Source organism: Euleptes europaea, chromosome 5 (assembly GCF_029931775.1).
Source record: "Euleptes europaea isolate rEulEur1 chromosome 5, rEulEur1.hap1, whole genome shotgun sequence".
Taxonomy (NCBI): Eukaryota; Metazoa; Chordata; class Lepidosauria; order Squamata; family Sphaerodactylidae; genus Euleptes; species Euleptes europaea.
Window position 1 is genome coordinate 34,619,081 of NC_079316.1, and position 20,830 is coordinate 34,639,910.

Sequence of the window (20,830 nt, forward strand, 5' to 3'; positions counted from 1 at the left end):
GGAGACCTCAAAAAGTAGTGCGTTAATACTAAGGTAAAGAAATTACTGTCTGTAAACTCCCTGCTCTTATTGTGTCTGTTTTACTGTGTCTTTAAGCAAAATGAGAATTTTTATTTTTAGCTTTTCCTTTGACCTAACTAAAGAGCTGTCAAATTTGAGAGTGTATATTCTAAAAGTTGGTCAAAGAATTAAAAACCATGATGTGGCAATATTTAGATTTAATTTTCTTTTTGTACTTCTAGATTATTCATTATCATGGTGTGGTAAAGTCCATGTTAGGTCTTGGTCAATTGTCTACTGTAATCACTCAAGTGAATGGAGTCCTTGCTAAGAGGTAATGCGGCCAATATGTTCCTGGTTAAATTATTTAAAGCTTTTATATGTATTTGAATGTAAGGGTTGCACATCATGGACTAGCCTCATACTCCCTCTTTCTCTTTTCCTTTGTTTGCTTTAATCATGTTTTAGCATTGCATATACATCAGTACTAACTATGGTTAATTCTCACTAAGGTTTGAAGTGGGTTTGCGAATCCTGGCTAGGAGTAAACTTCTTTAATGTGGGTAAGTGTCCAGGGAGCCAGCATTATCTTTGAAATGGACTACATAGTAGAAGCAGATGTAGGAAAAACAACAACAGCAAATCTCTCAAGGAACTGGTATCTAGGGGATAATCTAGTTTTGTCAGCATGGGATCTTGGTTGAACCATTTCCCCTCCCTTTCTGCAGAAATGCCCTTTGGTAAAATGTATTTTTTTTAAATACAGATATCCAGATATTAACTCATCAGTCTTCATCTCTTTAGGTGCAGGGCAACAAAATAAACGAGCACCAGTTTCTTTACATGCAAGCTGTTTGGTTTTTCTTCAACTTTTTAAAATAATATTTGTGACATAGGGTTTTATTTCTGTAGTTTAGATGCTGTCTTTTCACCATAAATATCATCTAAGGTGGATAACAAAAGTGCAATGATATAATGCAAAGTAACACTAAATAAGGAGCTTTTTGTGTTACCTATAATGAGATAATTTTATTTTCTGTTTAAATAGACCTGAATGGACACTCGAATTAAACACCTACAGAGTGGAGGCAGCCTGGAAACTGGCTCAGTGGGATTCACTGGAAAACTACTTAGCTGCAGGTTACTGTCTACAATCGATACAGAATACCTGTGCAGCAATATTTAATAAGTGCTTTGTTATGCCTCACTTCATAGAATCATAGAGTTGGAAGGGACCACCAAGGTCATCAAGTCCAACCCCCTGCACAATGCAGGACATTCATAACTACCTCCCCCATACACAAGCCCAGTGACCAGAAGATGGCCAAGATGCCCTCCCTCTCATCATCTGCCTAAGGTCACAGAATCAGCATTTCTTCTCTCTGTTTATACGCCATAGGAATTGGTTGGTTTAATGCATTTTATAACCTAGCAATCCTTCCCCTACTTTGTAAAGAAGGACTTGTTAGATTTTTTTGAGGGGAAAGTTCCCCCAAACCCTAATTATAAAGTTTAGCAGATTCCTATTTGGAGAAAATCCAGTATACTCCACGTATAAAGAATCCATTTTAAAAATCCAAATTATTTCACCTTTAAATTCATGGATGTTGCATCCCCCCATATGAATTTTGGTAAATATCTAGAACAACAGTATTTGCTTACCTCAAAATTACAAATTCTGGGTCATCAGATTTTTCACATTATTATGTTTAGGTGAATTCTAAACTCTAAGACTACTGAAAGGTAGGAGTATCTGATGTCATCGTCCACTGTAAGTTTAGTATCAGCTATTTGTATCTGATCTAGATTATAGGCAAAATTTTCACAGATGCATAATGTACCTCAAATGTCTTTCACCACCAAAATACTCAAGAGTGAAATTGTTAGAATTAATAAATGGTTTGACTCTAAACATAATCTTTTATTTAAAGCAAAGTTGTTTCAATAATTTCTAGCACCCCTCCACCAGATGTATCATATTGCGTGGCTGCACTGAAATGAAATGTGTTTTTTCCATTTTCAGATGGGAATTCTAACACATGGAGTGTTAGGCTTGGGCAGTTGTTGCTATCAGCCAAAAAGAAAAACGCTGCCACTTTTTATGAAACTTTGAAATTTGTTCGAGCAGAGCAGATAGTTCCTCTTTCAGCAGCCAGTTTTGAAAGAGGGTCATATCAGCGGGGTTATGAATACATTATCAGGTGTGTATTGCTTTCTGTTTACATATTCAGTATGTTCAAATTCTGATGCTGGTTGCCATTAAGTGGGTTGCTGGTTAACGTAGTGGATACTCGAGCTTATTGCTGTGCCCTGCCCACTACCCAGAAGAATCCATAGCAACCAAACGCTGTCCCAGCCCGGCGACTGGTGGAGCCATCCTGTTCAGCAGGCAGACAAGCGGTGCAGCTTCTGAGATCCCTTTGACAGAGCTGGTTCATAGTAGCTCGAGGCAGTGTGCGGGGGAAGGAGGTACCCAAGGATACCATCACTGGCAGCTGTTGGAAGCCCAGCAAGAGTCAGAAGGTGGGGGTGGGGCACATGTTCACACAAAGACACGTGTATGGTGGCTATGTGGGGGAAGGAGCTTGCCCTCTGGGAGAAAAGCTGGTTAACAGCATTCTGGATAATCAAATTCCAGAAACAAAGCTTTACTGTATAAAATTTGAAAGCATCCAGGTATCTTTTAATGGAGCTATAATGTAAATTAAACATTTCTTTGTCTTGGGATTTTTCCTTGCCCTTTTCATTGCAAACCAAAGCAAGACTTTCAGAATATGAACATATATGTTTTAAAAATAGTCTGTGGACAAAGGATGATGGCATAATATGATCAGTAGTATGCATTTATTAGAATAGTTGCCACAGTCATAGTTTTGGTGATAATTACTGAATTAGAACTTTTTTAAAATCACATTTTTGTCCCATGGGGCTGTTTTGTGAAGCCTGCTTTTTCATATTGCTTCATGGAGAAGTAGGCAGGAAATCATGACATTCCTAGTGGAGTTCCTGTTTACTGCTAGCCCTTCCAAGGAATGTCTAAAGAACCATGCCCTGAAGCTGTGGTTCTCAGTGGAGGGAAGGGAAGAATCATTGATACATAACCTTTCCCAGGAGGAATTCTTGCCATGTGGGGGGATTTTTATTAGGGCAGTGCTGTTAACAAAATTAAAATGGAAAGCACCTTCTAATTTGTGCTGCTCGCCCTTTTGTGTTTTTTGTTTTAACCACAGGTTACACATGCTGTGTGAGCTGGAGCACAGCATTGCATCAATGCTTCAGCAACCTGATGGAGACTACAGTCAAGATTCTCTGAACTGGCATGCTCGGCTAGAAATGACACAAAATTCATACAGAGCGAAAGAACCCATCTTGGCTCTTAGAAGAGCTTTGCTTAGCCTCACTAAAAGGTGAACATACATCTGTTTTGTGTGAGAATTTAACTGTATTGTAAGCCACAGAGTAAAACTGTCTGAAATTTACTAGTTAAACAAAGAAGGCCCTCACTATCAATTAGAAGGAGGAGGAGGTAGTGGTAGTGGGTTCTTATATGCCGACTTTCTCTACCACTTAAGGGAGACTCAAACCGGCTTACAATCACCTTATCTTCCCCTCCCCACAACAGACACCCTGTGAGGCAGGTCGGGCTGAGAGAGCTCTAAGTGAGCTGTAACTTGCTCAAGGTCACCCAGCTGGCTTCATGTGTAGGAGTGGGGAAACAAATCCAGTTCACCAGATTAGCCTCCGCCGCTCATGTGGAGGAGAGGGGAATCAAACCTGGTTCTCCAGATCAGACTTCACTGCTCCAAACCACCGCTCTTAACTACTACACCAGACTGGAGCCACATTGTGTATATGATTTACAAGGAACTCAGAAGTTAGCCTATTTTGTCTGTGTAACTGCCTATGAGGTAAAGGCTGGACTGAGAGAGAGTGCCTTCTCCAACGTCACCTGGTGAGCTTCTTATCTGAGTAGGATTGAAGTCTGGGCCTGCCCTGTTCAATATTTTATTCACTATTTCAGATTAGCTGATATTTTCCATACCCATTGATTTTGTATAGACGAGATGTACTTGTTTCTTTGGCCAACTGTACACAAGAGTGTGATCCCTGTTACTGTCCATGTGTTTTGTGCCTGATGTAGAAGCATCTGTCCAGTGTAAGAATGAGCTAGAACAAAACTACAAAGTTGTTGAATGTTTTGACTGTTGCTATATGGGTCTGGACTCAAAACATGGACTTTGTTCTTTAGCACATATTAAGTAGCATTCATGTGAGGGAAGGTAGCATGGTATAGCCTGATCTTGTCAGATCTTGGAAGCTAAGCAGGGTCGGCCCTGGTTAGTATTTGGATGGGAGACCACCAAGGAATACCAGGGTTGCTGTGCAGAGGAAGGCAATGGCAAACCACCTCTATTAGTCTCTTCCCTTGAAAACCCCATATGGGGTTGCCTCGCCATAAGTCGGCTGCGACTTGACGGCACTTTATACACACACACACACACACACACACACAAGTAGCATTCATAAGTGGTTCATTATATTTCTTTTTAATATCCCTGCAGAGTGGATTATAGTGAGGAGATGGGAGAATGTTGGCTTCAAAGTGCCCGAGTTGCTCGAAAAGCTGGTCATCATCAAACAGCATATAATGCCCTCCTTAATGCTGGGAAATCCAAGTTGTCAGAATTGTATGTGGAGAGAGCAAAGTGGTTGTGGTCCAAGGTAAGGACCCAGAAATCAGTCTGAACAACTTAACAAACATCCTAATGTATTCTGCTTATGCATAAAAGTGAAGTTGATGTTAAATGCCTTTACCATGTTCTGGAAAAAGGACATACAATTTCTGTTAACAGCATATGCATTTATTTTAGGTATGGCTAAGTACTTGTATTGGTATGAAAGTATGTGGACTGCATTGGGACTGCAGCCAAATTCACCAGTTCCTGTGATCACCACCATTGGGGGAAAATGCAGCTATGATGGGGTAAATGTGGTATTATATGGAGGTAGCTGGTCATTTCTACCAACTTTCTACAGGAAGTTGTATTCCTGAACATATTATTTAATGGATAAAATAAGTAAAAGTTCTCTGTGTGAATTGCTATATGGACTGTCTGTAATGAGTCTTAATATATATCCAAGGCGCCCCTTGGTAGCACCAATGCAGTGAATGCCAAATTATTGTGCTTGGTTTTTCTTTCATAGGGTGAGGCTCATCAGGGCCTTATCATTCTTCAGAAAGGAGTTGAATTATGTTTTCCGGATAATCAAGTACCATCCGATGCTAAAAGTAAGCTCATCCATGGGGAAGCCCTGCTACTGGTGGGCAGGTTTATGGAAGAAACTGCCAACTTCGAGAGTAATGCTGTCATGAAAAAATATAAGGTAAGCGCAAAAAGCAGGTGTTTTAAGTAACAAAAATGGTATGCTTCAGATGCTCACCCAAAAACTGTTGGAAAAGCACATATTTGCTCCCTGATAAAGAAGTAAATTATAAGCACCTTGACATTTCTAAATGGCAAATCTGCCATTTAGAATCTATTGAAATGTCACTGCAATTTTGGAAATTCTACATGGCTTCCTTTTGTGCATCTGTCCTCTGCAAGAAGAAACATGAACGAATGCTTACTGAAATATCCTGATACTTTTCTTGGTTGGTGTAAAAATGTATAAAACCTGCTTGAGACGGCTGCTGTTTTTATGTTTTGTATTACTTATTAGCAGTTTACATTTGTGGATCTTTGCAACTTTGTCTTTAGTTACACATTATTTCTTTAGTTGTCTTGAAACATCTTATTTATTTACTTATTAAATATTATAAATCTTTTCCCTTTTTTTGCAGGATGTCACTACTTGCTTGCCAGAGTGGGAAAATGGACACTTCTATCTTGCTAAATATTATGATAAACTGATGCCAACAGTAACTGAAAATAAGATGGAAAAACAAGGAGAGCTGATTAAATATATAGTTATTCATTTTGGAAGGTTAGATGTGAAGTTATTACAGTCAGTGCACATAGGATTGGATCCTACCAGCCACTAATACAAGTGCTAATAGAGGCAAATCTTCACTGTGTTCATTTTCGTGGGTTCTGTGCAGTCCCACATGGGGCTTTTCCCCACAATGGTCACATGACTGGCTTTTCCCGCCCAAGGGTCACATGACTGGGGGGTGGGGAGCACTCTTCCCTCAGTTCTCATTCTGCTGCCACAGAGAGAACAGTGATTTTAGCTTCAGCGTTTTTCGAGCGGTTGTTCTGAGGTAAAGTTTTTCAGGTTTTTTCCTCCAGCCACTTTTTGGAAGAATATTCATGGACATGGCACTTTTTAAGAAATGCCGCACGTGTGGTATGAAAATGGCCTCGTCCGATGAGCACCATGAGTGCCTACTCTGCTTGGGGGAGAGTCATATTGTGGCTTCACATAGAGCCTGTGCCTTATTTACACAGAAGTGCCGCCAGGACAGATCCAAGAAACTTAAGGCGGCTTTGTACGAGAAGTCCCTCCGTCCTGATCAGGGGGAGAGATCTAAGTCTTTGGACTCTCCCACCATTTCCACGGTGTCTGCGAAGAGGGGGACGAAGGAGGTCTCCGAGGACTCCAGAGCTATGTCCGAGCCACCGGCTAAGAAACACAAGGAAAAGAAGAAGCATCTTTCTTCCCCGAAATCTAAGCGTTCGTGCTCCAAAGGAGAAGGCGCCAGGTGCACGGCGCCGACAGCGTCGACGTCGACAACTCCAGCGTCGACGCCGACCCCGGCGTTGAAGGAGGTAGGTCAGCTTCGCATTCTCCAGTTGAGCCCGTACTGGCGTCGACAGCTTCGTCGCCGAGACATTGGGCGCCGTCCAGGAAGTCACCATGACTCCAGGCACCTTCTAGGAGAGAATCTGTGTCTCCTAGTGAGCAGGGCGGTAGCCCTCACAAGTGCCTGCAGAGTGCGGTAGCACCCGTCTCAAGGCGTCCTCGCACCCCTTCGCCCATGGGGTTGGAGGGCCAAATTTCGTCTTCGGAGGAAGATGTCATGGAGGTGCCGGAGGTCATTATCTCAAATCCGGAGGATCAGCCGGCCAGGGAGGTTCACCACATGGAGCGTTTCCCCTGCTACCAAGATTGGGGCCCCTGGGGGTATTGCCCTCCGCCTTGGTACCCACCTTTTGCCTATGGAGGCCATCGATGTCAGGTTGACGTCGACTACTTCCAGCCTGTGGAGGCGATCAGATAGCCTGGCGCCAAGACACGGGCCTCAGCGGCACCAATCAACGTCGACCCCCGATGGCGCCCGAGGGAGCCGTCCACATCATACGCAGATCAGGAGGAAGCTGTTCCCTCGATGTCGGCAGCGGTTGGTTCCGGAGATGTTCCAGCCTCTACGTCGGCGACCAGGCAAGTCATTGACAACGATGACCATGACGGCAACGTGGACTGGGGTTTGGAAGAGTGTTCGGAAGACACTTCCCTCCTCTGTCCAGAGGACACTGTGGGGGATCCCACCCCCCATATCCCCTACGGATGACTTAAAAGTGTTCTCAGAGCTTTTGCTCCATATGGCCAAGGCATTAGGGTTAATGGCGATACAATCTGATCCTAAACCCTCTGACCCCATCATGGGAGTTCTCTATAGCCCAGATGCGGGACCAGCTAAACTGCCCATGGTGCAAGTCATCAAGGAAGTGGCTACGGCTAATTGGCATAAGCCTGCCTCTGTGGTGGCTTCCATTAAAAAGATAGAGAATTTGTACAAAATTGACGAGGATTGTGAATTCCTCTATAAACACCCTCAACCAAACTCGATTATCACAGAGGTGCTGGCAGCTAAATATAAATCTGGTTCCCACTCAGCCCCCCTTGACAAGGAAGGGCGCAAGCTCGACGAGCTGGGCCATAAGCTATACTCCTCAGCTGCACTAGGCATACACATAGCAAATTTTGGGGCCCTCGTGGGGCGATACCAGATGTCCCTATGGGACAGGGCTTCTGAGGTTTTAGACTCACTCCCTGAGGACAAAAAAGCCCTCTTAAAGAGCATTCAATTGGAGGGGCAAAGATTAGGGAAGAACCAAATAGCTGCTTCCCGGCATATGGCAGACTGCTCCGGCAGGGCCATCGCCTCGAGCATCGTACTCCAGTGCCACTCCTGGCTGCGGGCATCCTCTCTCGCACCAGATGTCAAGGCCAGGATCGAAGATATGCCTTTTGATGCTAAGGCACTGTTCTTCGAGCAGACGGATGAGGTGTTGCATAACCCCAGAAAGCAGAAGGCTACTGCCAAGTCTCTGATGGTTACCCAGCAGTCAGGCCCCACGTTCAAACTTAGGCCGTACAATAAGCAGCCTCAACCCTACTACTCTAATAGGTTTAATAGAAACCAGTCTTGGGGCTACCAGCAGCCCCAATCGCAGCCCCGCCACTATCACACTTTCCAGCAGGGAAAGAGGTACACTCCTAGGAAAAAGGAGAGAAAGGGAGGTTATTCCCCCCGGGATCAGATGAACAAGAAAGGTTCAGCATGACTAAGCTGTTGTTCTTCAGCTCCAATGTTTGGTGAACGTCTCTGTTATTTTTTCAGTAAATGGTTACAGATTTTGAATGACTCCTGGGTCTTGAATATTATACAAATGGGATATTTCCTAGAATTTTCTTCAGTCCCAGTGTGTACCTCCCACTCTCAGGGGGCAGATACTGTCCCACAAGACTTAGCAGAGGAGGTATACAATCTATTGATGAAGGGGGTGATTCAGGTTGTCCAGCCCACAGAATCTCAAAATGGTTTTTACTCCAGGTACTTCTTGATTAACAAGAAGGGAGGGGGAAAGAGGCCCGTTATGGACCTGAGAGCTCTGAACAAGTTCATCTGTTAGGAAGTTCAGGATGTTGTCTCTACAAGAGATTTTACCCCTTCTTTCAGGAGATATGTGGTTTGCCATGCTAGACCTGAAAGCTGCATACTTTCACATAGCGATCCATAAGGACTGTAGGTGGTTCCTTAGATTTAGATGTGCAGAGGTCACCTACGAGTATACAGTTTTGCCCTTTGGATTATCTACGGCCCCACGCATTTTCACCAAGGTCATGGCTGAAGTGGTAGGTTACCTGGCACTGTTGTATATTCCCATACCTGGATGACTGGCTTATCGTAGGCCGGTCTCACAGAGAGTTATCTCAATCAGTGATCAAGGTGATGAGTACCCTAGCAGATCTGGGATTAGTCATCAACTTCGAGAAGTCACGCCTCACTCCCTCTAGAGTGGCGGACTTTATAGGAGCAGTCTTACAAGCGGATAGGCACGCTGCCTTTCTGTCCTTGCCCAGAGTTAGGGCTATCCAAAAACTGGTGAAATTCTTTACAGAGGTTTCAAAAGGCAGTCACAATCCAGAAACTGTTAGGGCTCATGGCTTCAACCACGGCCGTGGTTCCCTACGCAAGGCTGCACATGAGACCCTTACAGAATTGGTTTTTAAGAGCCTTCAGAATGAACGTAGACACTCAGGGGAAGACGTTATCCATCCCTAGGGTAATCGTCAGATCCCTTGTATGGTGGACACAGGAAGCTAACCTTCTCAAAGGGGTTCAATTTGGGGTCAGCTCTCAAGATGTCCAGATTTTTACTGATGCCTCCCTGGGAGGTTGGGGAGCACATTGTGGGATCCTTCAGGCTAAGGGACGATGGACCCCTCGGCAATCTACCTTGCACATTAACATCTTAGAGATGAGGGCGATCAGATACGGCCTTCTTTCTTTTTCAGAGTTTCTCACACACAAGGCTGTCCTCATCACCATGGACAACACCACGGCAAAGTTCTACATGAACAAACGGGGGCACCAATTCACTAGCTCTGTGCCGAGAGGCTACCCTTATATGGGAATGGGCAATAGAACATCAGGTGTCCCTCTCAGCCATTCATGTGGCAGGGTGTTCCAATATCACAGCAGATGCCCTAAGCAGGGACACGTCCGAGGACCACGAGTGGTCTACCCCCTCAGTTTTTTGCAGCCTATCTTCCACAGGACATAGATCTCTTTGCCTCAAAAAAGAACACAAGATGTCTGCTGTTTTGCTCAAGAGCAGCAACAGAGGTCACGTCCCTAGGGGATGCTTCACGCTTTCCCACCAATCCCTCTGATCCACAGGGTAGTGGGGAAGGCCCTTCAGGACAAGGCAGACATGATCCTGGTGACTCCCTTTTGGCCAAAGAGGCCGTGGTTTTCCACCCTCTGCAGCATAACCCATCAGAGGTACATCAGGTTCCCCAACTCCCTCTATTTGTTGACCAGGGGCCAAGTGTTACACCATAACCCCGCCTCGCTGCACCTGACAGCCTGGAGGATCACTTGGTAACGACATGGTTGGATAGGGTGACTCACATCCTCCTCTCTGCACGTAAACCCTCTAACAGAAAAGCATACACTCTTAAGTGGGCACGGTTTTTGACCTGGACCAGGGTGAAGGGGGTTGAGCCTCAAAGTTGCATATTGCCTTTCATGTTTGACTACCTCTTGTCCTTAAAGGACGACGGTCTATCTAATTCCTCGATTAAATGTCACCTGGCAGCTATCTCAGCCTTCCATGATGGTGTGAATTCTGCCTCCTTATTTTCCAATAAATTACCGTATATACCCATGTATAAGCCGACCCGCGTATAAGCCGAGGTGCCTAATTTCTCCCCAAAAATGGGGAAAAATTAGGCACCCGCGTATAAGCCGAGGGTCGGCTTATAACCCCCCCCCCCCCCCGCAGACTTACCTGACGGGCTCCCGGGAGCAAGCGGTGCGACCCTGGTGGCGGCGGTGGTGCACCCGGCAGGGGCTGGGGCAGACTCCCTGCAGTTGCAGGAGGCCGCTCCCCGCACCAGGAAGCGGCGGCGCGGCTGGGTGGGGGCCGGGCAGCCTCTGCGCAGCCTCAGGAGGCCGCCCCAGGCCCCAGGAAGTGGCGGCGCGGCCGGGCGGGGGCCGGGGCAGCCTCTGCGCAGCTGCAGGAGGCCGCTCCCAGCGGCAGGAAACGACGCGGGCCCAGCGGCGGTGGCGGTAAGTTCCCTCCTCCCTCCCTCCTCCTCCCTCCCCCCTCTACCGTATTGACCCGCGTATAAGCCGAGGCCGGCTTTTTTAGCCCTTTTTTTGGGCTGAAAAACTCGGCTTATACGCGAGTATATACGGTATGTAAAAAGTTCTTAAAGGGACTAGAGAATTTATTTCCTCAGGTTCAGGCTCCGATTCAACAGTGGAGTCTTTCCTTAGTTCTGTCCCACCTTACATCAAAACCTTTTGAGCCTATGGCTTCATGTGACCTACCACTTTTGTCCTACAAAACGGCGTTCTTAGTAGCCGTCACATCGGCTAGGAAAGTTAGTGATCTGAGGGCCCTGAGATCGGATCCTCCATTCACCAAGTTTTTCCCCAAAAGGGTTGTCCTTCGGCCGAGTTTTTCATACCTCCCTAAGGTGGTGTCTAGGTTTCACCTCTCGCAGGACATTACCTTACCTGTATTTTTTCCAAACCCAGAGTCTCCAGCTGAGAGACAACTCCATTCACTAGATGTATGTAGGGCACTACTGTTTTATTTACAAAGAACAAAACCATTTAGACGGGATAACAACCTGTTTATTTGTTTTATTGGTCCAAATAAAGGTAAGGTGGTGTCCACACAGACCCTTTCTAGATGGGTAGTGTACCCGCCATCAGTTTGGCGTACCAATCAGCAGGGGTAGAATGCCCTCTTCACCTGCATGCACATTCCACAAGGGCTCAAGCAGCATCGGCATCTTTCTCCTCATCAGGTGACATCACTGAGATCTGCAAGGCTGCGACATGGTCCACACCGATGACCTTCATCCAGCACCACGCCTTTGATGTGGATTCAAGAGCTGACGCAGCTGTGGGGAAAGCAGTGTTAAATATGTTATTCCATTGACCACCACACACACACCTCCACAGTAAGTGAGCTTGCTATTCTCTCATGTGGGACTGCACAGAAGCCACGAAAACGAAAAACAGTGTTGCTTACCTGTAACTGTTGTTCGTTGAGTGGTCTTCTGTGCAGGCACACATCCCTCCCTCCTTCCCCGCTGTGGGCTGTCACCATAAAAGAGTGCAATCCCCGCGGCGGCGATTGGAGAACCCCCCAGTCGTGACCCTTGGGCAGGAAAAGCCGTTAAGGCTTGGTCACAGACGGGGAGAGGGGAGCGCTCCTAGGGAGCCGACTCTTCCAGAAGCTTTCTAATCTTCTCCGTGGCTGGCCTGCGCAGTCCCATGTGTGCCTGCACAGAAGACCACTCAACGAACAACAGTTACAGGTAAGCAACGCTGTTTTTCTCCTTCCCACAGCAGACTCTTTTGATGGCCTGAAAGGGATGCTGGAAGTTGCAGGTCTCTGCTGACACCAGAGATGGGAAAGCAATTTCCTCCAATTTCCCTCTCCTCATTATAGCCCCTCCCCTCCCCAACGTGGCTTTTTGTTCCTGTGAATCCTGCAACCTCCAGTGTCAGCTTTTTGGAAGTCAGAAGGAACTGTCGGGAAGGGTAATGTTGGGGAAGTTACACATTTACCAGTGAGCTCTGCTAATAATTAGTAGGATAAAATCTGTAGCTATGTTAGATTAGGTACATGAAGCATCAGTCACTATTGTGGATGTCTGGAGTTATTCAGAAGGACAATTTAAATATATTATAGATCTGTGTTCTTTCTTTCTCTAATGCTTGCTTACCAGTCTCCCTAGTACTATAAGTTGGAAGCATGATGGAAAACAATGCATGATATCATACTCTGCATTGATTTCTAGGTCCTTCTTGATTATCTAGGTTAAAGTGAGCAAGCATTCAATGCTACATGATGTGCTTTCCTTACTGGCAATATGTTAAAATTTGAGATGCACATCAATAGGTATCCTGTGAAGAAAACTTCTTGAGCACAATATTTCCTGCTACTGGCAGGAAACTAGTCTTAATTACCTGTGAAATTTCTTCTACTTCTGTGGCCTAAATGCAAAGCTTAATTTCACTAGCTGCACACCTTCCTAGCTCCATCCTCAGGTATTGTTCCATGGTGGTGCAAATTTCTATTGGTGGTGGCAAATTACTGTTTTTGACTCCATAATTCATCAGCTTTAAAGGGGGAAAAAAGAAACTCTGGGTTTAATATAGGCTGCAGTAAACAAAAAAGCACGTCATGCCCAGATTTCTGCACCTTGTCATAGGCTCCTTAGCCCGTGTGATCAATTACAGGGTGCACAACACTGCATTCTAGTTAAAATGCATGATGCTTGCCTTGCTGATGGAGTGCACAGTAATTGTACAATATATAGTTAGTGAATACACATGCTCGTATTTGAATTCCAGGTCTCTGCGTTTTGGAAACCAATTTATCTATCAGTCAATGCCCAGAATGTTATCTTTGTGGCTTGACTTTGGAGCAAAAGCATATGAATGTGAGAAAGGTAAGGCTTTTAAAAAAAATATTAATTTCTGTATATTCTTGAATCTTTTTTGTTGTTGTTCTAGCAAAAAAAAAAAAAAAGTGGCACATTGCATAAATGGCAGAGGGAGAGGTTCCAAACAATTTGTGTATAGCAAATAGCAAATCTAGCAATGCAAAACTAGTGTGAAATATTTCAAGATACTTTAAAGCAGTAAAATAGGGAACTTGATTCAAATATCAAAGCTACTTTCCCCGAAAGTATGATGTATTTTAATATATATACATGGTGTATGCAAATAAATGGTCCTGTAAAAAGGGTTGTATATGATGGCTATATTTTTTAATATTCATTTCAGAGACATGCTTGAATCACTTCTTTTGGCACTAAAATATTTAGTCCAAAGTTATACTTATTTTGGGAAAAGTCTAAGCAAATTAAAATTCTACATCAGTTTCTCTATTTTGCCATTCTGTGGGCACAAGGAAAGGGAGAAATTTTTGCCAGTCCCACCCCCCAGGAGACCCCCAGTTCCCCCTAAGCTATTCCTAGAGTGTATGTTGGGCTAATGTGGGAGAGAGGAATTGGAAAAAAACCCACCCCACCCCACCCCCGTGCCCCTGGAGATCTAGTCAGGATCCAAGCCTGTGATGACAATGGGGCTTGTAATTTCTCAGTTCTTGGGAGGTTTCTAAAATATATATTGGCTGCAAGAATGCCTGCCAATGGGAACCTGCTAAAGAGCATTACTATACATTGCATCCAGAAGCTGCCTTAATTGCATTTATGCTCTTGCTAAGTGACAGTGAAGAAGGGCTTTTTAGGACCTCACCTTGCTCGTATTTGGAGAGACATTATGTGAAGACCTGGCCTCCCTTGATCAATTCAGCAGTAGGTGCTGGGGGCTTGTGTTGTTTAAGGGGTCCCAACCCTCCACATTCAGTCCCCCTCCCCATAATTAACACTGCTCATGAACCTTTAACTATCAGTGGAAATTTCTGTATAGCTCCATAGGCTTGGGATTGTGGGATTTTCGTTCTTCAGTCAAATAAGCATATCATTTTTGTTCTGTTGTCCAGCTGGTCGTCACGATCGTGCACAAATGAAAACTGACTTGGCTAAAATTAACAAGGTGATTACAGAACACACACAGCTTTTGGCTCCTTACCAGTTTTTGACAGCGTTCTCCCAACTGATCTCCCGAATCTGCCACTCCCACAGTGAAGTCTTTGTTGTTCTTATGGCAATCATTGCCAAAGTTTTTGTAGCCTATCCTCAACAAGCAATGTGGATGATGACCGCTGTGTCTAAGGTAACTTGATAAGTATATTTCCATTTCCCTTTCAGTTTATTACCGGGGGGGTGGGGGTAGGAACCATGAAGATTCATGTGAGCAGGAATTTCCCATTCTTTTCTTCCCTGCGAGCTCTTGATCTGTACTTTGTGAGCTGCTGTACAAGGGATTTCAACCCCTAGCAATTGCTGAAGATTTTATCGGCCAGCCGATCTTGCGGCAGAAAATGGGCCAGATATATTTTCAGCCCCAAGCCATTGCCCAAGACCCCGCTGGCCCCTTAACCCTCCCTATCCCTCCATTTTCTCCCCTTCCTCAGTCCAGCCAATCCCTCCTTTTTCATGGGGATCTTGTGTTGGTAGATCTCTGCCAGCCTTCTGTGCAACATATACACAAGTGCAGGCATTCCTGGCTGTTGCTGGGGGTGGGGAGTTAACCCCATCTTTTTCTTTGTTCAGTTTTATCGCTGGGTGACCTTATTGTAAGGATTTATTGATCTACACGGTGAGGCCAAGTAAGGGGGTTAGATATGTAATTTCCTACACCCACCCCAAGAGAGGCAAATTCAATTCAACGTATAGCACAATAATTTTGCTCATGTGGAGCTGCTACTTTTTATTGAAAAGAATTGTGCCACATGCACAGCATTTTATGTGTCTCCAGGAAATTAGATCAGGGAGATCTCCTAATGAGAAGAGAGAACCCAATGATATTGTTTCTATTACCAATTCTTACTGATAGTGTTTTTTAGTTTATGATCTGTTATTATTGACTGCAGTATGTCCAGCTGCAGTTAGGTTAACTGTTTTGAGCATTTCCTCGTAGATTGGCAATAGGTTTTATTGAATTAACTAACCATGTGTGTTCTCTTTTGCAGTCCTCTTATCCAATGCGTATGAACAGATGCAAAGAAATCTTAAACAACGCTATTCATATGAAGCCATCTCTGGGAAAATTTATTGAGGATGCAGCTCGCCTGACAGATAAGCTCCTAGAGCTATGTAACAAATCGGTAACTTTTGAGTTTTTTATTTTCAGTATTGTAGCTTTGTTCACTTATGTTAAGATTGTCTGGATTGTACTGTGTTTTCTGGAGTATAATATAGTTAAAAATAAAATATTTTTAGAAAAGAAAATAAGATCACCAAGTTAATTAATTAATCGCCAAAAGTTGGACTTGACTGTGTGTGACTACTGCTTACTTTAAAGGAATTTATAAATAAGCACACTTTGCCTTTCCGAGTTTTATTTGTTAAGGTATTTGTACAGTGCTACCAACACAGCCCCCCCCCCAAAAAAAAACTACCCGTGGAAATAAAGGTTGTATATAGAAGCTCCCGAGGTGATGATACCTTGAAGTATTTCTGTTTTACTTTGAGCAGTGTCTCTTGCTCTTTTCCAGGTTGATGACAACACCTCCACACTGAGCATGGGTGTTCATTTCAAGAGTTTGAAGAAGTTGGTAGAACAGCAGACTTTTAGCGAGATCCTTATTCCTTTGCAGTCGGTAATGATACCTACTCTCCCTTCAGTTCCTGGCACACACTCCAGTCATGACCCTTTTCCTGGAGGCTGGGCTTATATTGCTGGCTTTGGAGATACGGTAAATGTCTATTGGCATTTATTTTTATGTATAGATAGATTTGTTTTCCAGCATAGGATGACTTGCTCACCTGCTGGAAGACAAGAAAGAAATAATAAGATGAAAAGGTCTTTTAAAATGTGAGGGGCGGGTGAGGTGTAATTCTGAAGAATTTGTCTAGCTGGTAGTATCTAAGGAAAATGTAAAGTTCTGAGATAGTTGCAATTCACTACTCATCTATACCTAAGGCTACCAGGTTGAAAATCTTGTTTTTAAAAACCTATGGAATCACTCCTGCTTTTTCTTTAGGTTGAAATCCTTGCATCTCTTCAGAAGCCTAAGAAGATCACTTTAAAAGGTTCAGATGGGAAATCCTATATCATGATGTGCAAACCAAAGGATGACCTAAGAAAGGACTGTCGACTCATGGAGTTCAACTCCTTGATAAATAAGGTTCACTTGCTCTAAATGTGATAAATGTGGGATGTTGATTAGACCATAACTGATGAAGTCATTTCATCCCCTTTATTTCATAATAACCTCAGAGTAGTCACGCTAGACCAGAGCAATCATCCAACCCAACATATTGTTTCTAGTAGTGGCCAGTTGGATGCCATAGGGAAGACCACAACTAGGGCCTGCAGACAGCTGCCCTCACCTGCTGAGTTACAAAAGAACCATTTTAAGTATTGCTTTATAAAGATTTTATACTTACTGGTATGTTGTTGTTGTTCTTGTAGTGTTTGAGAAAGGATGCAGAGTCACGTAGACGAGAACTCCACATCCGGACCTATGCTGTTATTCCCCTGAATGAGGAATGTGGGATAATTGAATGGGTGAATAATACAGCTGGCTTGCGAAATATCCTGATCAAACTGTACAAGGAGAAAGGTAAGGGGGAAAAACTTTCAAGCAGGAAAAACCAGGAGTAATGGTGGTAGAAAGTGGAAAGTGGTTAAATCTATTAAAATATGGTACTTTTACCTCCTTGCTAGAGTACTACAGTAATTCTATCTGTATGTAGTTCACTGCATTGCCCAGCCAACCACTTACTTTACTGTGTTTAACTGACTCTTACAGGTATTTATATGACTGGAAAGGAGCTACGTCAGTGTATAATTCCAAAGACTGCACCTTTACATGAAAAGTTGAAAGTTTTCAAAGAGACTCTACTTCCCCGGCACCCTCCAATTTTTCACGAATGGTTTCTGAGAACATTCCCTGATCCTACTTCCTGGTTAGTTCTTTACCATGTGTTGTTACAGTTGTGCTACTGTATTGTTACAGGCTCTAAAAGAAACTTCAGCCAGGAAACTAAGGGAGAGGCCCTCTTGACTGTCCTATTAACCAAAGAAGCTTATCTGATGGGTACATGAGAGAGGGCCTTTTCAGTGGCAGCCTCCCTGGGGTGGTGTGCCTGGCCCCTCACTCTATCGTTAGAAGGCAGCTGAAGATAGCATTTGGTTAGTTCTTCTACCGACCAGTAGTTTTAAATTATTAATTTTAACTAGTGGTTTTATTGTGTTTTATTATTATTTACACTGTAAGCCACCTTGAATTTCTATAAGAAAGGTGACTAATAAATATTTTACATAAATAAATAGAAGTAATAAATTAATACAGAAAAGACTATGAAGCCAAAACCATTTACTAATTATAATAAATTATCCTTTATATTTTTTCCCCTGGGTACAGAAACGCTGCCTGAATTTGTTTATGAAATGGCAAAGGGGCTCTAGAATCTCAGGTTGTTATTTTTACCTTCTTTTAGGTACAGCAGCAGATCTGCCTATTGTCGTTCTACCGCAGTGATGTCGATGGTTGGGTACATACTGGGCCTTGGGGACCGTCATGGAGAAAATATTCTGTTTGATTCCCTAACCGGTGAATGTGTGCACGTGGATTTCAACTGTTTGTTTAATAAGGTGAGCAAGTAAATATCTCTTACTGTTTTCCCCACTGAATCAAAAAGCACTTTCCTACTCAGTTGTGTGTGGGGGGGTGTTTAGTGCTGTCAGTTGTGTGTGGGGGTGTTAAGTGCTTCCATCTCATGGTGACCCTATGAATCAGTTTCCTTCAGAATGTCCTATTAACAGCCTTGCTCAGGTCTTGCAAACTGATCCTATTCAATTAGATGCTTAAATAGCTTGCACAGGCTTTATATTCCCGCTGAGTGCTTGGTAAACAAAGCAGTGTTGTTTAAAACTACATCATGAAGATACTGAAATAAGACCTAGTTGAAGGATTTTTTTTAAAGTCTATTTTAAACTTCCAGTGTTTTGCAAAACAGGCTGTTCTGTTTGTAGCCAAAAATACTTGAATTTTCTGTGGATCCCTTTGCAGTGTTGCTCCACATTGGAGTAAGAGTAAGAAACTGAGTATTTAGAATGTTTTTAGAATGTTTTATTTTTCTTTTGTTCATCATCTGAAAGACTGATAATGCAATTTGAATTTATGCCTGAATAAGCATGGTTAGAATAGCAGTTATACTGTAGTGGATAAATTCCCACTTAAAGCTTTATCTGATTAAATGAACTTATTTTCACTTATTTGAAGGGGGAAACTTTTGATTTTCCGGAGATTGTTCCATTTCGCCTTACTCATAACATGGTCAATGGGATGGGTCCAATGGGGACAGAAGGCCTCTTCCGAAGGGCTTGTGAAGTTATAATGAGACTCATGCGTGATCAGAGAGAACCACTAATGAGGTATGGTAACAGTCTTTATTCACAGGGGATGAAATTCATATCGGGTTGGATTTCTGTTGATAGGAGAGCGGTTTTTGCTAACCACCACCCCCAACACACACACATGGTGGACCTCTGGCTCCCTTCATGCTGTCCTGGGGGTTGCCTGTGCCCCATGGAGCAACATTTGGGGAGGGAGGGCATTTTGGGCTGCAGTAGAAGGGCAGGAAGTGGGGAAATCCAGCTCCTTTCTGTTAGTACAGATTTTGCATGGGGTCCAGCCCATAATATAACTATACAATATACAGGCTTGCATCCATCAGTGATTTCTGTCCATAGAATGCAATTTACTCCCCTCCCACTACAGCCCATAATGCTCCCCCAAATGCTATTCCTGGGTAACAGAAATCCTCTGCTAGATTCAAGCCAAACTCTTTAAACACGGAAAGTTCCTCATCTAGTGAAAAATATAATGGCCTTGATCCTGTACTGTGCAAGTACAGCTGCACTAGAAGAATGGAACTTCGCAGCTTCCCACTTCATCCTTCTCTGTTAGTGGAACCAAAAAATAGCATAGGGGATAAAATGGGGTCTGCAATAGAAGTGGAGAATTGGCAGAAGTCCCTCGTCCTCCTGCCCACCACTTGTGGAAGTCCCTTCTGACAGCAAAAGATGTACCTAAAATCCAAGCCAATATCGTTACCTGGGAATATACCGTATTTTTCGCTCCATAAGACGCACCTGACCATAAGACGCACCTAGTTTTTAGAGGAGGAAAACAAGAAAAAAAATATTCTGAATCAAATGGTGTACTGCCCCTGCATCTCTGCCCTGGGAAGCATCTTGGGACCCTGGGGTCTGAAAGGGGTTGGCCAGACTCACTGCCCCCCAAGAGGGGCACCGGCAGAGACCCGCCCTGGGGACTAGTGCAGCAGCTGGTGCCTGAATGCCCTGTCTGCACGAGGGGGGGACGTTACGCCTGGGGAAGCGCCCTGAATCCCCAAGCACGCGGACGGCGTTCCGTGCCCTGCTGCCGCGGCGCTAGGCAGCTGGGAGGGGCCTCCCGCCCCCCAGCTGGCTGGTGGCTTCCTAGCCGACTCCCGGGCAAGTGGGCTCCACGCCCGGCTCCTGCTGCGCTGGGCGGCTGCTGGGAGGGGCCTCCCACCCCCCAGCTGGCTGGCGGCGTCCCAGCCGGCTCCCGGGGCGGCCCGGCTCCGCGCCCTGCTGCCGCTGCGCTGGGCGGCTGGGAGGGGCCTCCTGCCCCCCAGCTGGCTGGCTGGGAGGGGCCTCCCGCCCCCCAGCTGGCTGGCGGCGTCCCAGCCGGCTCCCGGGGCAGCCCGGCTCCGCGCCCCGCTGCCGCTGCGCTGGGCGGCTGGGAGGGGCCTCCCGCCCCCCAGCTGGCTGGTAGCTTTAAAGCTGGCTCCCGGGGCGCGTGGACTCCACGCTGGGCTCCCGCTGCACTGGGAGGCTGCTGGGAGGGGCCTCCCGCCCCCCAACTGGCTGGCGGCTTCCTAGCTGATTCCCGGGGCTCACCGGCTCTGCGCTGGGCAGCTGGGGGTCGGCCGTGGCTCCCAGGGCCTCTCGGCAGCTTTGCCCTTCTCCCCGGGGGCCGGATTCACACACATTCGCTCCATAAGACGCACAGATATTTCCCCTCACTTTTGAGGAGGAAAAAAGTGTGTCTTATGGAGCGAAAAATACGGGTACATGCAATTACATAGATGAATGTAGCATCGTGCTGTGTGTTAGCATCGTGAACAAATCTATAAATACAAATTGCTGCAGTCATGCCATGCTTTATAGAATATGAACTGTAGTACTGAAGGGGTTCACCTTCTCCATGTTCTGTCCCTCTGCTTC

General features: G+C 44.9%; 1 protein-coding gene across 1 annotated transcript in view; it reads left to right on the top strand.

Moving 5' to 3' along the window:
- The window catches only part of ATR (ATR serine/threonine kinase), a 61,091-nt gene that overhangs the window by 38,924 nt on the left and 1,337 nt on the right, over nt 1-20,830 (top strand). Inside the window, exons 30-45 of the mRNA XM_056849664.1 lie at nt 243-334; nt 1,049-1,140; nt 2,024-2,201; nt 3,231-3,407; nt 4,563-4,722; nt 5,206-5,385; nt 5,843-5,985; nt 13,331-13,428; nt 14,487-14,719; nt 15,579-15,713; nt 16,104-16,304; nt 16,593-16,736; nt 17,024-17,174; nt 17,364-17,520; nt 18,055-18,208; nt 18,840-18,991. Of these exons, the coding sequence (XP_056705642.1) occupies nt 243-334; nt 1,049-1,140; nt 2,024-2,201; nt 3,231-3,407; nt 4,563-4,722; nt 5,206-5,385; nt 5,843-5,985; nt 13,331-13,428; nt 14,487-14,719; nt 15,579-15,713; nt 16,104-16,304; nt 16,593-16,736; nt 17,024-17,174; nt 17,364-17,520; nt 18,055-18,208; nt 18,840-18,991 (2,447 nt within the window). The remainder of the gene's footprint in view (nt 1-242; nt 335-1,048; nt 1,141-2,023; nt 2,202-3,230; nt 3,408-4,562; nt 4,723-5,205; nt 5,386-5,842; nt 5,986-13,330; nt 13,429-14,486; nt 14,720-15,578; nt 15,714-16,103; nt 16,305-16,592; nt 16,737-17,023; nt 17,175-17,363; nt 17,521-18,054; nt 18,209-18,839; nt 18,992-20,830) is intronic.